Genomic DNA, 19,410 nt, shown 5'->3' on the forward strand with positions numbered 1-19,410 from the left:
AACCCTTGTGGATAGAATCAAAAGAAACAAATTCACACAAGTGGAGGAAACAAACTATTGGATTTGAATGAAGAAAATATAAGAAATTAAATTCTTATTCTTATCACAACGACCATATTTTTATCATTATCAAGTATTTAAAATTAAATACCGCAATTTAAACACTACTAATGTGTTTGTTCTATTTTATGTGGGACCCACACTCTATTTTTTCAAGGCTTTAATATGTGTTTCGTCCCTGCAATTAGAGCTCATTTAAAAATTGGTCCATGTAATCGTTAATCCTAGCAAATTACCCTTTCAAAGTTTAATCATTTAAGAATTGGTCCCTCATCCCAGTTAATCAGTGTCACGTGACTGATTAGCTTAATAATGACGTCAAAGGACAAAAATACCCCCGGACTCATTAGACAAATGCGAAAAGACCAAAATACCCCTCACTTCATCTTCTTCCTTTTATCTCACTTTGTTTTGTTAATTTTCATCTGATCAAAGTTGTTGAACTAATGGAAGGGGTGTTATGCAGCGGTACCAAATTTGTTGCCTAGAATCTCAATGGTATAGAAATTGGATTCTACAACTGAAATTGAATTTTGCTTCCACACCTTCATTTCCCAATTCAATTACGTTCCATTCTTCCTTTATGGTTTCCACAAAATTCAATTTCCCCAATTTATTGCCCAGATCTGTCTTCAATCATCACTTCCATTCAAACCCTCTAGCTTTGGTTTTAGGGTTTGTTGTTAGTCAGCAAATAGCAATGGCAGGAGCTGGGCAACTGAACATGATTGATTCACCTTCGCGTGGTTCCCGTAGCGTCGATTGCTTTGAGAGGCTCGAAAAATCGGCGAAGGCACCTATTGGTACGTACTTTTTCTCAATTTCACTTTCAACATTTTCTTCAATTTTATTTAATTCTTAAAATTCCAACAATTTTGAACCTTCTTATACATGTTTATTATGCTTGCAGTCATGTTTACATGGCCAAAGAGATCGAAACCGGTGAAATTGTCGCTCTCAAGAAAATACGTATGGATAATGGGAGAAGGAGTATGAATATGAATGTATTTTCAAACATTTCATTCCTATGTGCAACTCTGTGTAGTTTGTAAAAGATAGATAATTTGTAATTTACTCGTATGTTTGATTGAAGTTTGATTCTTATTCTTCTCTTTAAGAATAAGAAATGGACGCTAACAAACAATTTTGATGGTGCCTTTGAACACATTGAAAAAGATGCTGCTGGTGTTGAGGATGGAGGAGATGGTGGTGGTTGTTGCGCTGGGTTTTGAAGATGAAGATGGAGAAGATGAACTTAGGGGTAAAACGGTCATTACGAGTATGTCTGAGAGCCTTAGGGGCATTTTGGTCCGTTCACGTAAAGTTTTGATGTGTTAGCACTGCAACGTAAGTAAATTAGTGATGTGGCAGTGATTAATTAGGTTGAGGGACCAATTCTTAAATGATTAAACTTTGAAAGGGTAATTTTCTAGGATTAACGATTACAGGGACCAATTTTAAAATGACCCCTAATTGCAAGGACGAAACACATATTAAAGCCTTTTTTCAATTCACACAACATTAGATCAAAGTATAATTACTTGGTGTTTAATCTTCCAATTTATTTTTCAACATCACACTAATGTTCCAACATGATCATTTAGCATGTTTCTCTTTGATTTTATGGCATATCATCCCAATGTCAAGGTGACATGGTGCCAACAGATTTAGAGCAGAGGAGTGGTAAAAGTGATGGTGAGTACAAATATAGAGTTTGAAAGCTACTCTTTATTTATTGTTACGAGGATAAGTCAGAAACATGTTCCTTTTATAAATCTAATTTACTGTAGTTGGAAACTTTTAGGCTGAATATGCCAAGATCACCTTCAAAATTAATCAGACCATACAATTAATTGATTGTTGTTGGGTTTTATGTATGATAAAAATAAGAGTGACAAATCTGGTTGTTTAGCTGGTATATATTATCTACACCGAATGAAAATGTTGCTTGATAAAGCCCACATCAAAAGAACTGCAATTTCCTATCAAATTAAAGCAAATGGGAAAAAATGTTTCTTGACGCCCTATATTCTATTCAATGTAGCTACTGAAGCAAATATCTAGATGGAAGATTGGAAATTTAGTCCGAATATGGTACTTGAGGTTGCATTCTAAATAGCTAAGCTTTGTTGAATTCTTTTATCTTATTTATGTCTATGCTTAATTATGATGGTTAAAGGTAGTATGCATCAGGCATAATTGGAAATAATTATTTTTGCATTAACCAAGTTTAAGAGATACCATCCTTCAAAAAAAAAAAAAAAGTTTAAGAGATACTTATTCTAGAATAAAACATGGCTAGTTTTACTTGTTTTCACTAAACATTAGTAGACTAGAGGAGTGATAAATCCTTGTTACTATTTATAAATGTTATCTTATATCTTAAACAACATAAATAACGTGTTACACAGCTTCACCATGCTGTTGTGTAGAAAACTCTTCCCTAGGCTCCAATGTGTTACACAACTTGCAAACGCGGCATCAAGTGATACTTATCATGGAATTCAAATTCTTGCATTGAGTGATTGATGATTATCCTCACTTTAGAGGAGCCAACTTCATCGTAAACTATACTTCATCCAACTCTTTAAAGAAAATTATTTGGCTCTTGCAAGTCTTGCTAATGTTTAAAACAATAACTTTTCACTTTATACATTAGTGACAATAACTCTGTCGTGTATGATCTAGAAGAGACACACTAATAGCAAATAAACATCCTTCTTTTATAATTTGTAAAAATATCATCTCCAAACTTATATAGCAGGGGAAAAAAATTTGTCTTCTACAATTTTTTATTTTTGCAATTTATAAATATAAAATACCCCCTCCATCACTTTGAAGAATTTTTTTGGTCTTTCATATTCAATTTACTACATGTGCATTTATTCAAAAAATTCACAAACTACTTTTATTTAACATATGTGAAAAAAGTAAGAGAGGTTTATAAAAAGGGGCGGAGGAGGTAAATTATGATTTCTATATAATATTTTTCTTTGTATTTGGAATACACATTTATATTTTAACTAATTTATTCCTAAAAGTCTATTTTTTAACTAAATGACAAGTGACAAACTTTTTTTTCCGAAAGAAAGTAACTCATTGTATATCATTAGATAAAATGTGTCAAATACATTATGATACATCAATGTAAATGTGAAAGCTAGGATTAAATGGGGCTGCGTGAGCTAATTCATGAGCCACCCCAAATACAAGTGACAAATATTTGTCTTGCATATTCAAAGTTTTCTATTTAGCCCACCTAAAATTTTTCTTCGATATTAGTTTCTTAAAAGATTTTCATCAGCACTTTTGATTCCAATGTGTATCATTCAAAATTTTAAATTTTTTCGTAGTCATGTTTAGTATATTATACAATTAAACATAAAAAATGGATGAATTAAATATGAATTTTTATGTTTCTGTCGCTAAAAAATTCATATTTAATTCATGTTTTTGTTTAAAAAATCTACTTTATATTCTAATGTTAGTGAAAAAATAATTAAAAAATATGAATGGTGCAAACAATTCTTGTAATATTCAATTAAAATTTTCAATATTTTATTAATAATGCAACGAAATCTCGTGGTATTCAATTATTTCAACTTATAAAAAGTTTCCTCGTACTAAAAAAACTCAGTCAACAATCATCCAAACACTTGTGAGACTCTCACAAATTGTTTTGCTATTGTATCTTCAATGAGACATATGCTGAGATGATCCAGGAATTTTATTTTAAACATTGTAAATTAAAATTAGGTTTCACTTTATCGTCTTATTTTTTATTTTAGTTCTATTTGATCTCTTAGGTTATGTTTGAATTGATGTAAAGCAATGAAATGGAATGAAGTGGTATGAGCTTATGTTACTTTGTTTGTATTTCTAAAAATTGGATGGAGTGGTAAATGAAGTCAACACCATTTATCTTTTATTTAATATTCCGTACATTTTATAAAAAATAAATGGGTTAACAATTCTTTTCAAAAAATAGATCAACGAAAATTGATTATTCTTTTTTTTTAAGAAACAAAAGTTGATATATGCCTCATTTGGATTGAGCTTATTTTGAACTTATGAAAAACATCTTATGCAAATAAATAATCTTTTATATTAATTCATAAGTTCTCAAGAACGAAAATTTTATCTTCATAAATTGTTTTTTCATAAACTATCTTAACAAATTTATGGATAATAAATAAAAACTTATTTATTTATATAAATTGTTTTAGATAAACTCAAAATAAACTCAATCAAAACTGACCCTAAGTCTCTTATTATAGATATCTACTAAAAAACTAATGGGGACGCTGCCTCAAATTAAATATGTCAAACGAGTGAACGACATTTTCGGTTAAGAGACTTAATCAGTCACTGATGCAAGCAAGTTGCAACCTCATAGCCTTTAATGTTTGATCTCTCATCCGTTTCCTCCTCCATTAATTCACCCACCCGATTTGGACTTAGTCATAGCCTCTGCCAGCGTTATTTTTTATCCTGAATTATTTATGAATAGTGATGACATTGATTGCATATAATTTTGTTGCCGTAACTGATTTGGAAACCTGAGATGATGCTGCTACCTTTGGATGGGCTATTGTCCTCGTGCAGTGATGTTGTATCAAAAGTATGTTTGCACATAGGACCGGTGTGATATTTAAACCGTTCAACAACTATTATGATTTTAAGTTTAAGTGATAGGAAGGTATTTGGTTTTGTAAATGATGACTAAATATAATAACGCTAAACCATAGAGAAATTCATATAGAGATAAAATTGTTGAGATTAGACTTCATTGACCAATGTTTGCATGTATTATCATATAGATTCTAGTTATTAATCAATATTATTGCGTATCACTCAACGCACATCATTTATGTCTAAACAATGATGTTGGTTCGATCATATTGCTTAATCAACGATTTTTCAGCCTATTAATCAATACAATAGCAGTAAGAATCCATACTTTTAAGTGATTATCAAATTCAAATCCATGTCTAGAATTTAGTGTTCAATAGATGATTATCCTAAGTCTAGATTCAAAAGGTAATTCTTTAATAACAATTCAAATCCATAATTTAAGCATAAGAAAACAAGGATAACATCAATATTCAAAAACAATATATTGCTATAATAAAAAGGAATACATACTGATTTGGTCAATTATATTTAATCCCAACAAATGAGATTTAACTACTCATTGTCATGGTAACCTTGCACCATTGACATCAAGATGATGATTCCTCAATAAATATGATGAATCCACCTTCAAACTTTAATGCATGCTTGCTCTTCTTCTATTTCAATAGGTTCTCTCTCTAAAATTGGATGATATATCTATTAGGTTTTGTGGCTATTTATACATTTTATAGAAATTTGTAGCTCACTTAGCCACGGCCAGGCTCGCTTAGCGAGCTAACCTTGCTTCATCAACACTCGAGTTCTAGTTTCCTATGCTCTCTGCCTATCCTCGCTTTGTCTTCGTTTGCGCGAACTGTCATGGCCTGGAGCTTGCTTGGCCATGCCCTGGGATCCTGATTTACTTTGCTCGCTGCCTATCCTTGCCTTGAGCTCGCTTAGCGAACCTCTTGGTACACTTTTATTCCTTTATTGATCTTTAAGTCTATTGACAAGTAAATTCCTACATAAATAGTTGGTATTAGACATAAAAAAACACAAATGAGTATTTCTCTATTATTTTGGAGCTTTTCATGAGATAACTTGCAAAACAAATAAATAAGTGTCTCAAATATATATTTAATTTAACCAATTTTCGACACTTATCACAGAGAAGATTATGTGTCTAGAAGATGTGTTGGTTTATAGAATATGATTATTATGATGTATATACTATATATCAATTAGTAGTTAGTTGGATAATATGGAGTTAGTTAGAGATTAACTTGATTATATGATTTACTTGTTAGTTAAGTAACCATAATTAGTTGCAATTTGTTAGGAAAATTTATTATGATTTTCATTTTTGTAAATATATGAGACATATTGTATTGAGCATGTATCAATCATTCAAGTTGAGTAAACATTTTACAACTCAATAATCACTTTTCACCTTTTCTCTTTTATTCTCTCAAATCTCAGATTTCTCTCTTCTCTTCCTTTCACTTTGTTTTCATGTTTCACTTGAATTTTATCACAAATTAGAATCTTATCCCAGCAACAACCACCATAAGTAAGAACCACTAGGCCTTTCCTCCAGTCTGCTCGAAGATACAGACTACACACGAGTACTATATGAGAATTTGGGAATAGGCTGCAGTAAAAATCTTTTATGTGGCCAAGCATGCTGCAATAGTATTACAGTAACAGAAAGCTCTTAAAGACCCTCCACAATGGGGTGGTTTATCTCTATAATAATTGGTACCTCAAAGGTACCCAATGTGGCGAAATCTAAAATGATACATATCGATAAAAGTATCTATTTTTTTTTTTGGTCGGGATTTAAACCCCGAACCATACATATTTTTATACATTGTCCATACCAACTGAGATAAGCTCACGAAGACTGATAAAAGTATCTGATATAAGTGTGCTCACACTCTCTCTATGTGGCCCTTATGTTTTGATATTAAAATATTAAAATGTAATGCTATAAAGTCTCATTTAAAGTTATTATTCAAAAAAAATTAAACTCTAAACTCTAATGATATAAAGTTATTAGCAAGTCTCATTTAAAAAATTTATATGAGATGTTTGGTTAGAGTGATTGAGTATTTTTTAAATTCTAAAAATCTTTTCTATCTTAAATTAAAGCACGATCCACTTACCCTAAATTTATCTCGTAAAAAAAAAAAATGTCAAAATGGTTAGACCAACAAAATTAATAAATTTTTTATTTGTAAAGTGTGGACCATCCTCTATGATTTGATTTATTTAAATAGTTTAATTTAATCACAATTTTATCTCATTTTTAATGGTTTAAAGCAATTGAAACTGTCACCGAACATGTCATGTTCTATGTCTATGTCTCCTTCCATTTTTATTGGTGAACACTCATATCATTATTGATACTTTGAACAACAAGCCCGGTCCAATATATATGTAGGTCTAAAGCAAAATTTAAATTGAGGTTTTTTAAGTTTGCTGACTATTAATAAATAAACATAAAATTATAAAATAAACATAAAATTATAATCATCAGACGTGTAATTTTATTTGAAATATGTCGAATACTAAACTAAATATAGGTAAAACACTCGATCATAGTTTGAACATTGATTCATCGGGTTGTGAGAGTTTGAACATCGATCAGAGTTTAAACTAAATACTCAACCTCATTAGCTCAAGAACATTTTTAAATAAAAATTCAGTTTAATTAATAATATATGTTTTTTAATTAATTAATAATATATGTTGAAAATAATATTTAATATAAACATTATTTACCGATTGTAAAACCTTGAAATAAAAAAGTAATATTAAATTCTATCATAAATATAAATACTACTCCCTCCGTTTCAAAATACATATCCAACTTTTGCAATGTGCACTATTCACTTGACTTACTTTTACCATAATTTTTAATTAATGTATAAATACAAATATTAGCATGTAAGATGTTGTTTGATTTGTCTCGACAAATATTTTAAAAATATTAAATTTTTATAATTTTTTACTTTAGATAATTAAAGATATTAACGGTCAAAATTGTGCATTGACATATGAATTAAGTGGTTGACTTGGACATGTATTTTGAAACAGATGGAGTACAAGTCTGCAACTCTTCATTTAACTACCTACCGAGCGTGCACAAATGTTTAAAGAATTTAACTTACAAAAATATATTTAAAGCAAATAAGGTTTGGGACTAATATGAGACCTAAAAATTTCGAGCCTAAAACCCTGCTTTAGTGGCAGCCCCTTTGCGCTGGCATTGTGAACAACCACCTTCAAATCGACTTATGCAGACAAAATTCCTTCGTTTAGTCTGCTTCACATTTTTAGCAAAACTATAAATCCAAACGCATTTATCAACCCTTCTCAGTCATGCACAAGCTCTTGACGAATTTCATTTACATGTATTGACGAATTTCACGTTTTTTAAAATATTGATCCAGTTCTTTCAAAAAAAAATAAAAATTGATCCAGTTGAATTATTGACTTTTTCGCAGTAGGACCCTGGTGGAGGACCTTAGTGGAGCACCCTCGTGAATGCATGCATGTTAAATATTAACTCTAAGGTATTGACTTCAAACAACACTTTCTCTTTCATTTGTAAGTATGAACTTCAAAGACAGCCTCCATGCTGCAACTTTTCTTGCACTCTTCTCTTGCATCTTTGCACTCTTTTCATCGGTTCCTATTTCTGGATCAAAGGACGGTCTCCAGGCTGATCGGTTACTCCATGTCACCGGAGCCGTTGGGCCGGAGAGTCTTGTTTTTGATAGTCACGACGAAGGACCATACACCGGCGTGGCGGATGGTCGGATTTTGAAGTATGAAGGGGAGGAACGAGGTTGGACTGAATTTGCTGTCACGAGTTCCAATAGGTAATAGAAATATACACATTTGGTGTTTCCACGTTTCTAAATTCTTTCTTTATTGGTATTCTTCTTTTGGTACAATTTAATTTTATTTACTTTTAATGTAGCTTATTAGTGACTAGGGAGACTTAAATTGGGCTTACGGTTATTACAGTTATCACGTCTGACGTCCCTGTAAAATTATATGCACATTTGATATGCAGAAAAATTGGTTTGAACCTACAATTTACTGGTCACTTCTTTGCATTTAATGTTTGTGAGCTTCACCGCTAGACTATTAAGTAAAAATAAAATATCCTTAAAAAAAAGAAGGTAAAAATAAAATAAAAATGACGTGACATCGTTGGTAGATGCTCAGTTAGTCTCTTAAGCATATATGGTGTGGGAGATCGATCTTAGAAAAGCTTGGTGTGGGATCGATCTTAGATATAGAAAAACTTTGTTGAAAACTATTAACCCCTTAAATATATCTCGATATCTCGAGAAATTAGTCTATAATTATGGGTCGTTGATTAATTATGGTGTTTACCATTTTTTTTCTGAAGAAGAAGAATTATTGTGTTTACTCTTAATTTTACTCTTTACTTCATATTTCACGTCATATTTGAAGACACTAGAAGTGTGTTTGGATGATGGAATATTTTGGGATAATGTAATATTTTGTGAAAATTCAAATTCTTTATAGGTAAATTTCATTAATTTGGATGATTATCTTGAGAATTCACAAAATGATGAAAATTTATTAAGTATTTTATTCAAGTTAAACAAAAAACATGAAAGCTACAAATTTCAAATTTCTTCCTTATATATTTTTTTAAAAATTTTGCAAGTTGGTCTCTATATTTTTCACAAATTTCAAATTGACCCTATAAATTTTCATAAAATTGTAATTGGGCCCTAAATTTTTTAAGGGTTAAATATGTTTTTAGTCCCTATAAAATTGGGACCTTTTAAGTTTAGTCCTTACTTAATTTTAATAGTTCTTTTAGTTCTTAAAGTAAATTTTTCCAATCAGTATTAGTCACTCCTCAATTTAAATTTGTTTAATTTATGCTTAAACTCTTGAGTTTTTGAACAATTTTTCGCATACGTGTTAAGAACATTACAAAAAGTTCCTCTACAAAAAAATTTCGCAAAATTTGATATCTACGTCCATAATTTGTTAATTTTATCTTTAACTTTTGTCATTTTAAAAAATTCATATTTAATTCGTTTCATGTTAAAAAATTCTAAATTTTAGTAAATGAACCTTTCATAGGTTATAAACTTGTCATAAAAAAATCGTTCAAAAATTTAAGAGTTTAAGGATAATTAAACAAACTTTCTCGTAACAAGGACTAAAATAAGAAGTAATTTTTTTTTGTAGGGAGTAAAAAACCTATTAAAATTAACTAAGGACTAAACTTAGAAGTTCCCAATTTTATAGGGACCAAAAACATATTAACCCATTTTTTAATAACTACAAATTGATTCCTCAATATTTTCAAAAACTACAATCTAACCCCTAAAAAAAATTAAAATTTGCAAATTGGCCCTTATTATTCAATTTTCAAAATTTTCCCCAAGTATCTTAAATTTATAAAATTTGGCCAAAAATAATAACAAAGAAATTTTGCATTACTCTCCAAACAAAAATATTATAAAATGAAATTAATTGAATCATTTGAATTTCCTAAAATTCTAAATTTTAAAAAAATTTCCAATCACCCCATTCAAACACACTCGAAGAGTGTGTGCATTTGAATGTGAGCATGTTTTGAGTCAAATCCTTCAAGCTAAAATTCATTATTTGAATGATTATTTTAGTGAATTTTCAACACGTTTGAAATTTATAATGTATTTTTTCCATGTTAAATTTAGGAAATTTCAAATACCATCTAAACTACTAGGAATTTCAAAATTTTTTTATCTTATAATTTTTAAATTTTACAAGTTGGCATCCATATTTATAAATTTTGAAATTTTCTAATTGACCCCTATAAATTTTTAAACAGTGCAAGTTCGCCCCTAAAATTTTTAAAATTGCAAATTGGCCCTCAAATTTTTCAAAAATTGCAAATTGATCCCTATTTTTCAGTTTTCAAATTTGACCAATTTTTTTACAAAAGTAGTAAAAAAATTGTAAACCATGAAACCTTTTACAACGTTATTCGAACAATTTTTTTCTAAAAAAATACAATGTAATTCAATCATTTGAATTGATTAAAATTCTAAATTTTCTAAAATTTTCAATTACGTCGCCAAAGAACTTCTAAAAAGTTAGGGCCAATGGTCCACATGTTTATATCAACTGACAAATTACTAGGTCAGACGTTGTGACTAGAGTTCGAACCCTGACGACTCCTCCACTTGGGCGTGTGAGTTAGGAGTCATAGCCCACAAGTTCTAGATCAACTAACATGCATTCCAGTGTTTATTGACATTTCGTCTACCTACCTCAATAAAATAGAGAGTACCTGGACGTTGTTTGGATAAAGAACTTGATTAAGTGCTTATAAAACAAACACTTATCATTATGTGTTTTTGCATCCGTTATTTCCACAACAAAAGATTAAGTAAAGTCAAATTGTTTTCATATAAGTTATAAATCGTTTTCATAAGCTACTTGAGCGCTTGTGAAAATAAGCTAAAAATAGCTTATGAAACATGTCATAAGTTGTTTTTCTAAGCTCTTTCAAACAGTATCACACATGTTTATGTAAGTAGATAAACTTAAATAAGTCAATTTAAACATCTTCGCACTCTTTTCATTTAACTCATACTTATATTTGCATTTTCTTATGAATTTAATGAGATTAGTTGTATGATTTTTAAGGTCGGACTGCGTGGTTCCATTTGCACCAGAGTTAGAGCATATTTGTGGGAGGCCACTAGGACTAAGGTTTGATAAGAAAAATGGAGATTTGTACATTGTTGATGCCTACCTTGGCCTTAACGTAGTAGGACCTGCAGGGGGTTTGGCCACACAGTTAGCAACAGAAGCTGAAGGCCAACCTTTTCGTTTCAACAATGACATGGACATTAGTGAAGATGAAGATGTGATTTACTTCACTGATTCAAGCACAGTCTATCAGAGAAGGTAAGTTCAATACTAAACAGTACCTCATTTTCTACAATCAACTCTATCTGCATTTTGTTAAACAACATTGCTTTTGATTACAAACAATTTTTTTTTTTACGAAATGCACATCATTTTATTTAAGGGTTGTTTGGAAGTTCGGAGGGGAGATAAGGGCTCTAAGTAAGGGAAGTAGAGAGAAAAAGAGAGAAATATTAACCATTTTCTATAGTGCTTTTCTAGATTAGAATAAATGAATCCTTACAATTAATATATATATTTTAAAAATATTTTAACAATATAGTTTAAAATTTGAAGAATTTATCGGAATCATTCATAACCCTTCAAAATCCTCCTCCAATAAATTTTTTTAGTTGCCCCAAATTAGATGAGTTTCATATTACAAAGAAAAATAAACCTCTCAAAACCCTCGCCTTCAAAAGGCTTAAATTCCTTTCACTTACTCCTTTATTTTTTTTAAGTCCTCCCATACATTTCCTACTGAACTCTTAAGCGAACCCTAAATATATAGTCATTATGATTTTAAACGGTCACCACATAGTATGAAATGAATTTTAAAATCTATCCTTGCATATTAATTTGTAGATTTAGGAAGTAAGAGTACCGGTACACTTCAATTACGAGTGTACCATAGAAGTTTCATGTATATATTCCCTTGTTAAGATCAAATCATATTGTTGTTTCGAAATGCTCCACCACATATTCAATTACGAATTTACGACTACATTTAATAGTAAATTATTGTATCACATCACACATAAAATAAAGTTGTGTGCTGTATTAAGCATATCTTTTATAAAGCTAAAGATAACATCAAAACACATCAATAATATTTGAGGTTATAAGGAGAATAATATACAAGGATTGAAGTTCAAATCTTAAACTTCTCACTTCTTCACATTTAAAATTAAAATATGCAAGCCCAAAAAGAAAATGAGTGATAAAATGATCTATATGTTGGTCATTTTTGTTTGTAGGCAAATTCCGCTTTTACTTCTAAGTGGAGACAAAACTGGAAGGTTAATGAAATATGTGAAGTCAACAAAAGAAGTGAAGGTCTTATTAAGTGGCCTTAATTATCCTAATGGTGTTTGTTTAAGCAAAGACGGTTTATTCCTTCTAGTAGGTGAAACCTCGACTTTCCGGATTCTTCGACTTTGGCTTCATGGCCCTAATGCTGGTCAAGTCAATACTTTTGCCGTTCTTCCAGGTTATCCGGACAATATAAGGAGAAATTCAGATGGGCAGTTTTGGGTTGCTTTGCATAATGCAGCTATAAAGTTGAGTGATGAAGGGGAAATATTAGAAATTGTGGAAGGGAAGACCATGAGATATGTTAGTGAAGCGGATGAGAAAGATGGTAAACTTTTGATTGGATCAGTGTTAATGCCTTATATTGGTATTTATAGTTTATGAAAATGCAAGTCATTCCTTTTACACTTAGTAAATATAATTTAATAATGTATTTGGTCTATATTACAAACTAAATATATTAATAAATATAAAAAATTAAAAGTTGATTATAATTGAGACCGGATGAAGTATTATTATTATACTAATGTGTACCCATGCCATGGGGTTCTTTTATTTTCTTAACTTTTTTAATGTAATGGGGAGCAATTATGTTGGTAATTATATGACAAAATTTAAAATAAATATATCATGCACACATTTATATTTGAATAATTGTGGTTATCTGTTGCAGCAAATGAAAAAGTTTGAAATGTTGAGTTTAAACAGGGATGAAAGAATACAATATTAATTTAACAAACTAAATACTATTATTGATCATTAAAAAAAAAAAAAGGTGATCTTGTTGTCAATGATAAAATTATATCTTGTTCAAGTTCGGAAAATGTAGGATTCAAAGCCATCGTCTTCAAACTTATTATACAAACGCATCCTTTATTATATCTAATCCTAACAAACATGCTTACCCTAATTGTAAAATCCTAAACCTAAAAAATTGGCTCCTAAATTTAAAATTTAAATTCCACATTTTTATTATGAGTTAAACCATGACAATTACTGTACACATTGCTCAATACATGACTTGAGAAAACGTGTGCCTCTTTCTTTTCCCTTCTATATTTTTCAGTAAGCTCTCGAATCAAAATTCCACATCAAAGTTTCCCAAAAGAAGCTCTCGAAGATTACTTGAAAACGGCTATTTTGCTCATAAATGAAATGGTCCAATTGTTTCGGGAAATTCTCCATTGGACCATTTGTATTTATATGCATTTGGATCCTTATTCAAAGATCTCTCGGTTTGATAAATCAAAATAAGAGGCCATTTCTTCTTGTTTTTTTTTCCAATTTGAGAAATGTTGGTTGATTGTGTATTTCCTTGGGGTCAAGATCCTCTCCATTTATAACTTTTTCTATTTGTTGCAATTTGAAGAGAGATAGACACATAGAAAATAATGATGGTGGGATCCACTTAGTGATAGGACCCACCACTTATTTTTTTTTGTCTATCTCTTTCCAAATTACAACAAATAAAAAAAGTTATAAATGGAGAGGATTTTACCCATTTCCTTGTAAGTCTATGATTAAAAATATTTTTTCCTATTTAATACCTTTGAATTCCATATTCTGAGTTGCTATGGAATCCATTCCATAGGTTTTTCATGTATTCATAGATATGGTCTTTTGGACGTTAATTACCTTTCTTCTTCTTTCTCTTATCATCATCACCACCGCCAACCCTCTCCCCCCATCTATCGGCGGCGACCACCAAACTTCTCCCTCAATCCTCCGACGTTCTCCCCCCTTATGATCCACACACCTCATCACACTTCGCACCCTTTCAACACCAACCGCTGCCTCTCCCTGTCCATCGAATCTCCTTCGGAGCCTGTCTCTCCCTATATTACAGATATGGAGAATGCGTCGGAACAATCCATGGCGACCTATCACGATGGTAACAGCGAGGAAACCTCAACGAGTCGGTAACAACGAGGGAACCTAATACTGACACAGAGAAGCAAAAAGGGCTTTCTCACTTCTCTTCTCAGATAACATCATTTTCTATTGCCACGGTGAGTTGTCTCTCCCTCTATCTCTCTATTTCTCCACGACCGTGCTTCCCTCACCATGGCCAACCCGATTGGTTTCTGATTTCTCTCATTTTTCTGATTCAATCATTTAATCATCTTTCTCTTTCTTTCTTTTTTTTTATTTTTTAGAATCAAATTGCGAGGTGATAACTGTCTGATACTCGCATGAAAGCATTGATTGAAGCTTAGGGTCGGATACTTTGATGTGGCAGCGACAACATGATGAAGCTGAAGCGAACGAGGAGTGATAGTTTACTGGATTTCTTTGAACGCAAAATCTGATGGATCGAAGACGCGGCAGAACGGTGATTGTTCCATGTAAAAGCACAACCGTCTTTGTGGGTTACGAATATAGTGTTCATTGAGTTCTCAAAGGATTTACATGTAAGAAATTGTGTTTGACCTCCCCTTTTAATTATGTGATTTAAGAACATTGTTTGAATTTGAATATGACGTCTATGATATATTGGGGGATGAAAATGCTACTATATATATTTGATCCTAAATCCACATCTTTGATGATGTTGTTCGTGTAAATTTTGCTAACTTTGTTATTCCATTATATATTTAGTTTGTTTGGATGTGAATTGATATTTACATAGATTTTACAATTATGTATTATAATCAATTTGAAGATCCTTTTATTTTTTTGTTTGACATGAAATTAGCTTTGCAGTCAAAGTGAACTTACTTGATGCCATTGTGTTTTCCATTATGTTACTTTATCATATTTTATGATTAATTATTTCCTTTTAACAGTTACTTTTGATTATCATAATTTTTCTGTGATTGTTGATCTTTCCTTTTCATTGTTTCAGCCCTCCTAAAGCAACAGGGTATCCTAGATTTTGAATCCATTTTTGGATTGTTGACAACTTGCTCGCGATGGTGGGGCAGAGCTCACAGTGGTATGACGGTGTCTTTGTACTATAATATGTTTGTCTTCTTTGTTTAATTTTTGTTCCAACGTTGAAAATAAACAAATTTCTGGTGGATATTTTAGTTTGAAGTTTATATTGGTTGAAAATTGAAACGAAATGTGTTGACTTATTTGGTGGGAGAGACTTTGAATAGTTTGTTTTTTTATATATATGCTTACCGTCTCAATTTGAAGATCCTTTTATTTTTTTTTATTTTACTTATATTATAGAGTTTCTTTCAAATTTTTACATGTATAACTGTGTTGAATAATTTAGAACATGGAATAGCCTTAGATAGCATACATTGCAACTTTGGTTTTTTTATTGATAGTATAGTATGAAATGCTTTATAATGATATTTGAGCAGATCTAACTCAATTAGATTATTTTCTGAAAGGATTCTTCATAAAACTTTAGGCTTGAACTAAAAATGTACGACACATTTGGATCTTAAAGCAACCTATAACTCAAAAAGTTATTTAGCATGATATTTTATGTTGATAATGTGTCTTGGAAGATGGTGTTATGTATCTCATTTTCAAATTGCTATATAGCGTTGGTAGTTGATGTGTTTTTAGATCGTATTTGAATTAAGAAGACTTAAGTTTATATGTTCGGACATGATAGGTTAAGGACAATTTTGGAATGGACATTTGCAGAGATCTCGAAGGTCAAGATGAAATAAGAATTTTCAGTTATGAATTGGAAGTAGATAAAATATTGTGAATGAAATAAACTACTTGAATAGTGTACAATCAAAGAAACTTAAAGATTACTACTCTTCTTTTGATACGTCTAGAAATTTTATCTACTATGTGAAATTAAATTTGTTTATAAGGAGTTTTTTGAATTCATGTGTAACCACTTCCTTTTGAGTTCCAACCACTCCAATTATATAGTTTAAATAATATCATGATCCTTGATTGCTGTCAAAAACATGAGGATCATTTAAGATTTCAATAGAGAAAAATATATGTAATAATGAATTTATTGAAGATCAATATTAGTAAGTTTTGACCACTGTTGGAAACTCTGAAACATGCCATGATCATTGATTGTTGTCAACAACATGAGGATCATTTAAGATTCTAATTCTACTGTTATTTTTCTTAAAAATTAAAATAAAGTTGGAAAGTTGGGATGCTTAGGCTGAGAGAAACTGTTTTTCTTGGTTCATGTAAATATTACTTATTAGTTTTATTTGTCTTCCTTAGAATCCTCTCTAAACTTTGCCTTCTTTTTCTTCTGTGTGTTTCATATCTGCAAATATTCATCTCCATATTGTTTACTCTTTGTTTCTTCTTCATCTTTGTTTTTTTATTGATGGCTACTTGAATAAAATGGTTATCTAATGAATTAGGATACAAGTGACGTTGAGAGAACAATGAGCTGAGAGGAGAGAGTTCATACATTGATTTTTGTTTAGACCAGGCATCACTACAAGTAATGTACTGAATGTTTGTTTCTTTATCATGGTTTAGGCTGGTGATTCTGCTAGACTATGTGCATCCACAAATGGGGTCATCGCTGGAGGCACTGACATGTGCAGATATCAAGAGGAATCAAATCGACAGTTCAAAAGCGAAAAAGAAGAGGGTGAGTTATCTCCAAACGGAGACTTTGAAGAGGATAATTTGTGGTTTATATTTGTCAAGTGAAGTTTTTTTTTACTAGCCGCATGGGTAGACGATCTAGTCTATAATAATATTGAGTGCTCATAGCACATCATCACTAAAGAGTTAGACAAACCCTTATTGTAAAACCAGTTCCCTGCTATTGTGCAAGGTGTAATTAAATATAACTACATGTATAAGTGTCGTTACGTGGTTGGAAGTAACATATTGTCAAATCATAAGTGTCGAGTTACTCAATTTGGCTCAAATTATATTACCATTGGTTTGATATTACTAATTTAATTACATTGCCTGCCATGGTGTTGACATTGGTTGATTTTTGGGTTTGTCTAACATGTGGAGTATTGCACATGTTAAAACAACTAAAAGTAACAAGTTTTTTCCCTAAAAAAAAAAATGTAACAAGTTTTTATTGAAAAACAACAATTATTTATCAAAAAGTTATATATTTAATACAAAATGTACAAGTTTCAATACATAGTTGCTAATTTAGATTTATTAACATTGCAAATTTGCACATAATAGAAAAACTTTACGATAATACTAGTTTATGAGAAAAACAATATAGATAATCTTATTTTGCATTGATGTACTTTCCAATAATTGGAATATTTTTTATTCACACCTTTGTCTGCCTTATGTAAGGTCTTTCGCATGCTTAACCTTTAGGCTATGTTTGGATGGTGAGAGGAAATAAAGTAAAAAGAAAGAATGATTAAAGAATGAAAGTGAAATGATTTTTAGGTTTGGAATAAGTGAAAAAGTGAAAGGAAAGAAAGATTTATATTTAATAAATGACATAAATACCTTTATACAAAGATTGTAACTTACATGCATATCAACATGTAGAAATATATGTTTATTTAATATAATCAAATATAAAATTAGTACTTGAAGAAGAACTATGACAACACACGGTAATTGCACAAACCACGTTTGCCATTTTTAGAAAAATAATGGTGTATATATTAGAAAAAATAACATGAGACTATAGATGATAAACTAAGGGCTATATTGTCTTTTCAGTCTAAAAGTTTATCCACTCCCACTTTCTTCATAAATTTGAACGGAAAGAATATTTCTGTGGGTCTCATATATCAGTTTCTTTCCTTTGTCATGTTCTTTTGTTCCAAACCATGGAAACTCTTTCTTTCCTTAGAAACAAACAACCCCTTAAGCTTGCAGTTAGTTGAGCTAATTTGATGCAAACTTACGTAACATGTAGATAATCATATTTATCAAATTACAATTTTCAACATGTGTGTTCGTGGGGGGGGCGTGGAGTTAGAGGAGAAGATTGTGGACGTGGGAAGAAGAAATGTTAGCGGAGTGTAGGCTATTATTTGATGGTGTATTTGTGCAGGCTAATATTCTTGACAGGTGGCTGTGGGATCCAGACATACATGATGGGTATACAGTGCGAGGTGCTTATCGGATTCTGTCAACTCCGATGTTGTCAAATCTTGACACAAATAGCGATCATATTTGGCATAAGCAGGTTCCCCGAAAGGTCTCCATGTTGCTTGGCGTTTATTAAATGACAGGCTCCCAACCAGAAACAACCTTGTACGGCGCAGCATAGTGCAAGTGGCAGGGAATACGTGTGTTGCAGGGCGTGGGGTTGGGGAATCAGCTGCGCACTTGTTTCTTCATTGCGGTGTTTTCAGTTCCTTGTGGCAGCAATTTAAGGCATGTATTGGAGTGGAGGGAGTTGACCCGTTTAGCATTTCTGAGCATTTTATCCAATTTATTCATTATATAAATTCCTCAAAAGCTCGCTGTTCTTTTCTTCAATTATTGTGGCTTCTTGGTGTTTGGCTGATACGGAGTGAACGTAATAAACAAAGTATTCAAAAAGGCTAAAGTATGGTTTTAGTCCCTGCAAATATGCCTCGTTTTGGTTTTAGTCCCTGTAAAAAAAAAATGTTTTTGGTCCCTGCAAAATTTTGTTTTTGAAAATAGTCCCTGGGACTATTTTAAAAAACAAAAAATTTTGCAGGGACCAAAAACAAATTTTTTTTTTACAGGGACTAAAACCAAAACGAGACATATTTGCATGGACTAAAACAATATTTTAGCCTATTAAAAAATGTCGAAACGCCAATTTTTCAACTTTTAGATAAAGTAAAATTCTATTCATTATGGTAGTTGGAGGCTAATAAT

The 19,410-nt window shown here is 31.1% G+C and overlaps 2 protein-coding genes and 1 non-coding gene across 3 annotated transcripts; all 3 read left to right on the forward strand.

Annotated features, from left to right (window-relative positions):
* The first annotated feature begins 480 nt into the window (after positions 1–480).
* Positions 481–1,152, forward strand: LOC25494952 (uncharacterized). Its single transcript, XM_024783333.2, has 2 exons — positions 481–863; positions 971–1,152. The coding sequence occupies exons 1-2, from the start codon at positions 521–523 to the stop codon at positions 1,054–1,056; spliced, it is 429 nt and encodes a 142-aa protein (XP_024639101.1). The 5' UTR covers positions 481–520; the 3' UTR covers positions 1,057–1,152.
* Positions 1,153–7,953: 6,801 nt separating this feature from the next.
* On the forward strand, positions 7,954–13,077 carry LOC120575721 (protein STRICTOSIDINE SYNTHASE-LIKE 10). Its single transcript, XM_039834625.1, has 3 exons — positions 7,954–8,561; positions 11,371–11,634; positions 12,612–13,077. The coding sequence occupies exons 1-3, from the start codon at positions 8,293–8,295 to the stop codon at positions 13,048–13,050; spliced, it is 972 nt and encodes a 323-aa protein (XP_039690559.1). The 5' UTR covers positions 7,954–8,292; the 3' UTR covers positions 13,051–13,077.
* Positions 13,078–14,190: 1,113 nt separating this feature from the next.
* Positions 14,191–17,524, forward strand: LOC11431518 (uncharacterized). Its single transcript, XR_005646416.1, has 4 exons — positions 14,191–14,675; positions 14,823–15,077; positions 15,512–15,601; positions 17,095–17,524. It is a non-coding gene; the product is annotated as an uncharacterized protein (transcript).
* Positions 17,525–19,410: the final 1,886 nt, after the last annotated feature.

This window comes from Medicago truncatula, chromosome 5 (assembly GCF_003473485.1).
Source record: "Medicago truncatula cultivar Jemalong A17 chromosome 5, MtrunA17r5.0-ANR, whole genome shotgun sequence".
In the NCBI taxonomy this organism is placed as follows: Eukaryota; Viridiplantae; Streptophyta; class Magnoliopsida; order Fabales; family Fabaceae; genus Medicago; species Medicago truncatula.

Excerpts from the sequence above, each read along its gene's own strand:
- LOC25494952 (XM_024783333.2), top strand. The coding sequence starts at position 521 with ATGCAGCGGTACCAAATTTGTTGCCTAGAATCTCAATGGTATAGAAAT. Across the intron at positions 864-970 it reads ATCGGCGAAGGCACCTATTG|TCATGTTTACATGGCCAAAG; the intron begins GTACGTACTTTT and ends TTATGCTTGCAG.
- LOC120575721 (XM_039834625.1), top strand. The coding sequence starts at position 8,293 with ATGAACTTCAAAGACAGCCTCCATGCTGCAACTTTTCTTGCACTCTTC. Across the intron at positions 8,562-11,370 it reads GCTGTCACGAGTTCCAATAG|GTCGGACTGCGTGGTTCCAT; the intron begins GTAATAGAAATA and ends ATGATTTTTAAG. Across the intron at positions 11,635-12,611 it reads AGCACAGTCTATCAGAGAAG|GCAAATTCCGCTTTTACTTC; the intron begins GTAAGTTCAATA and ends TTTTGTTTGTAG.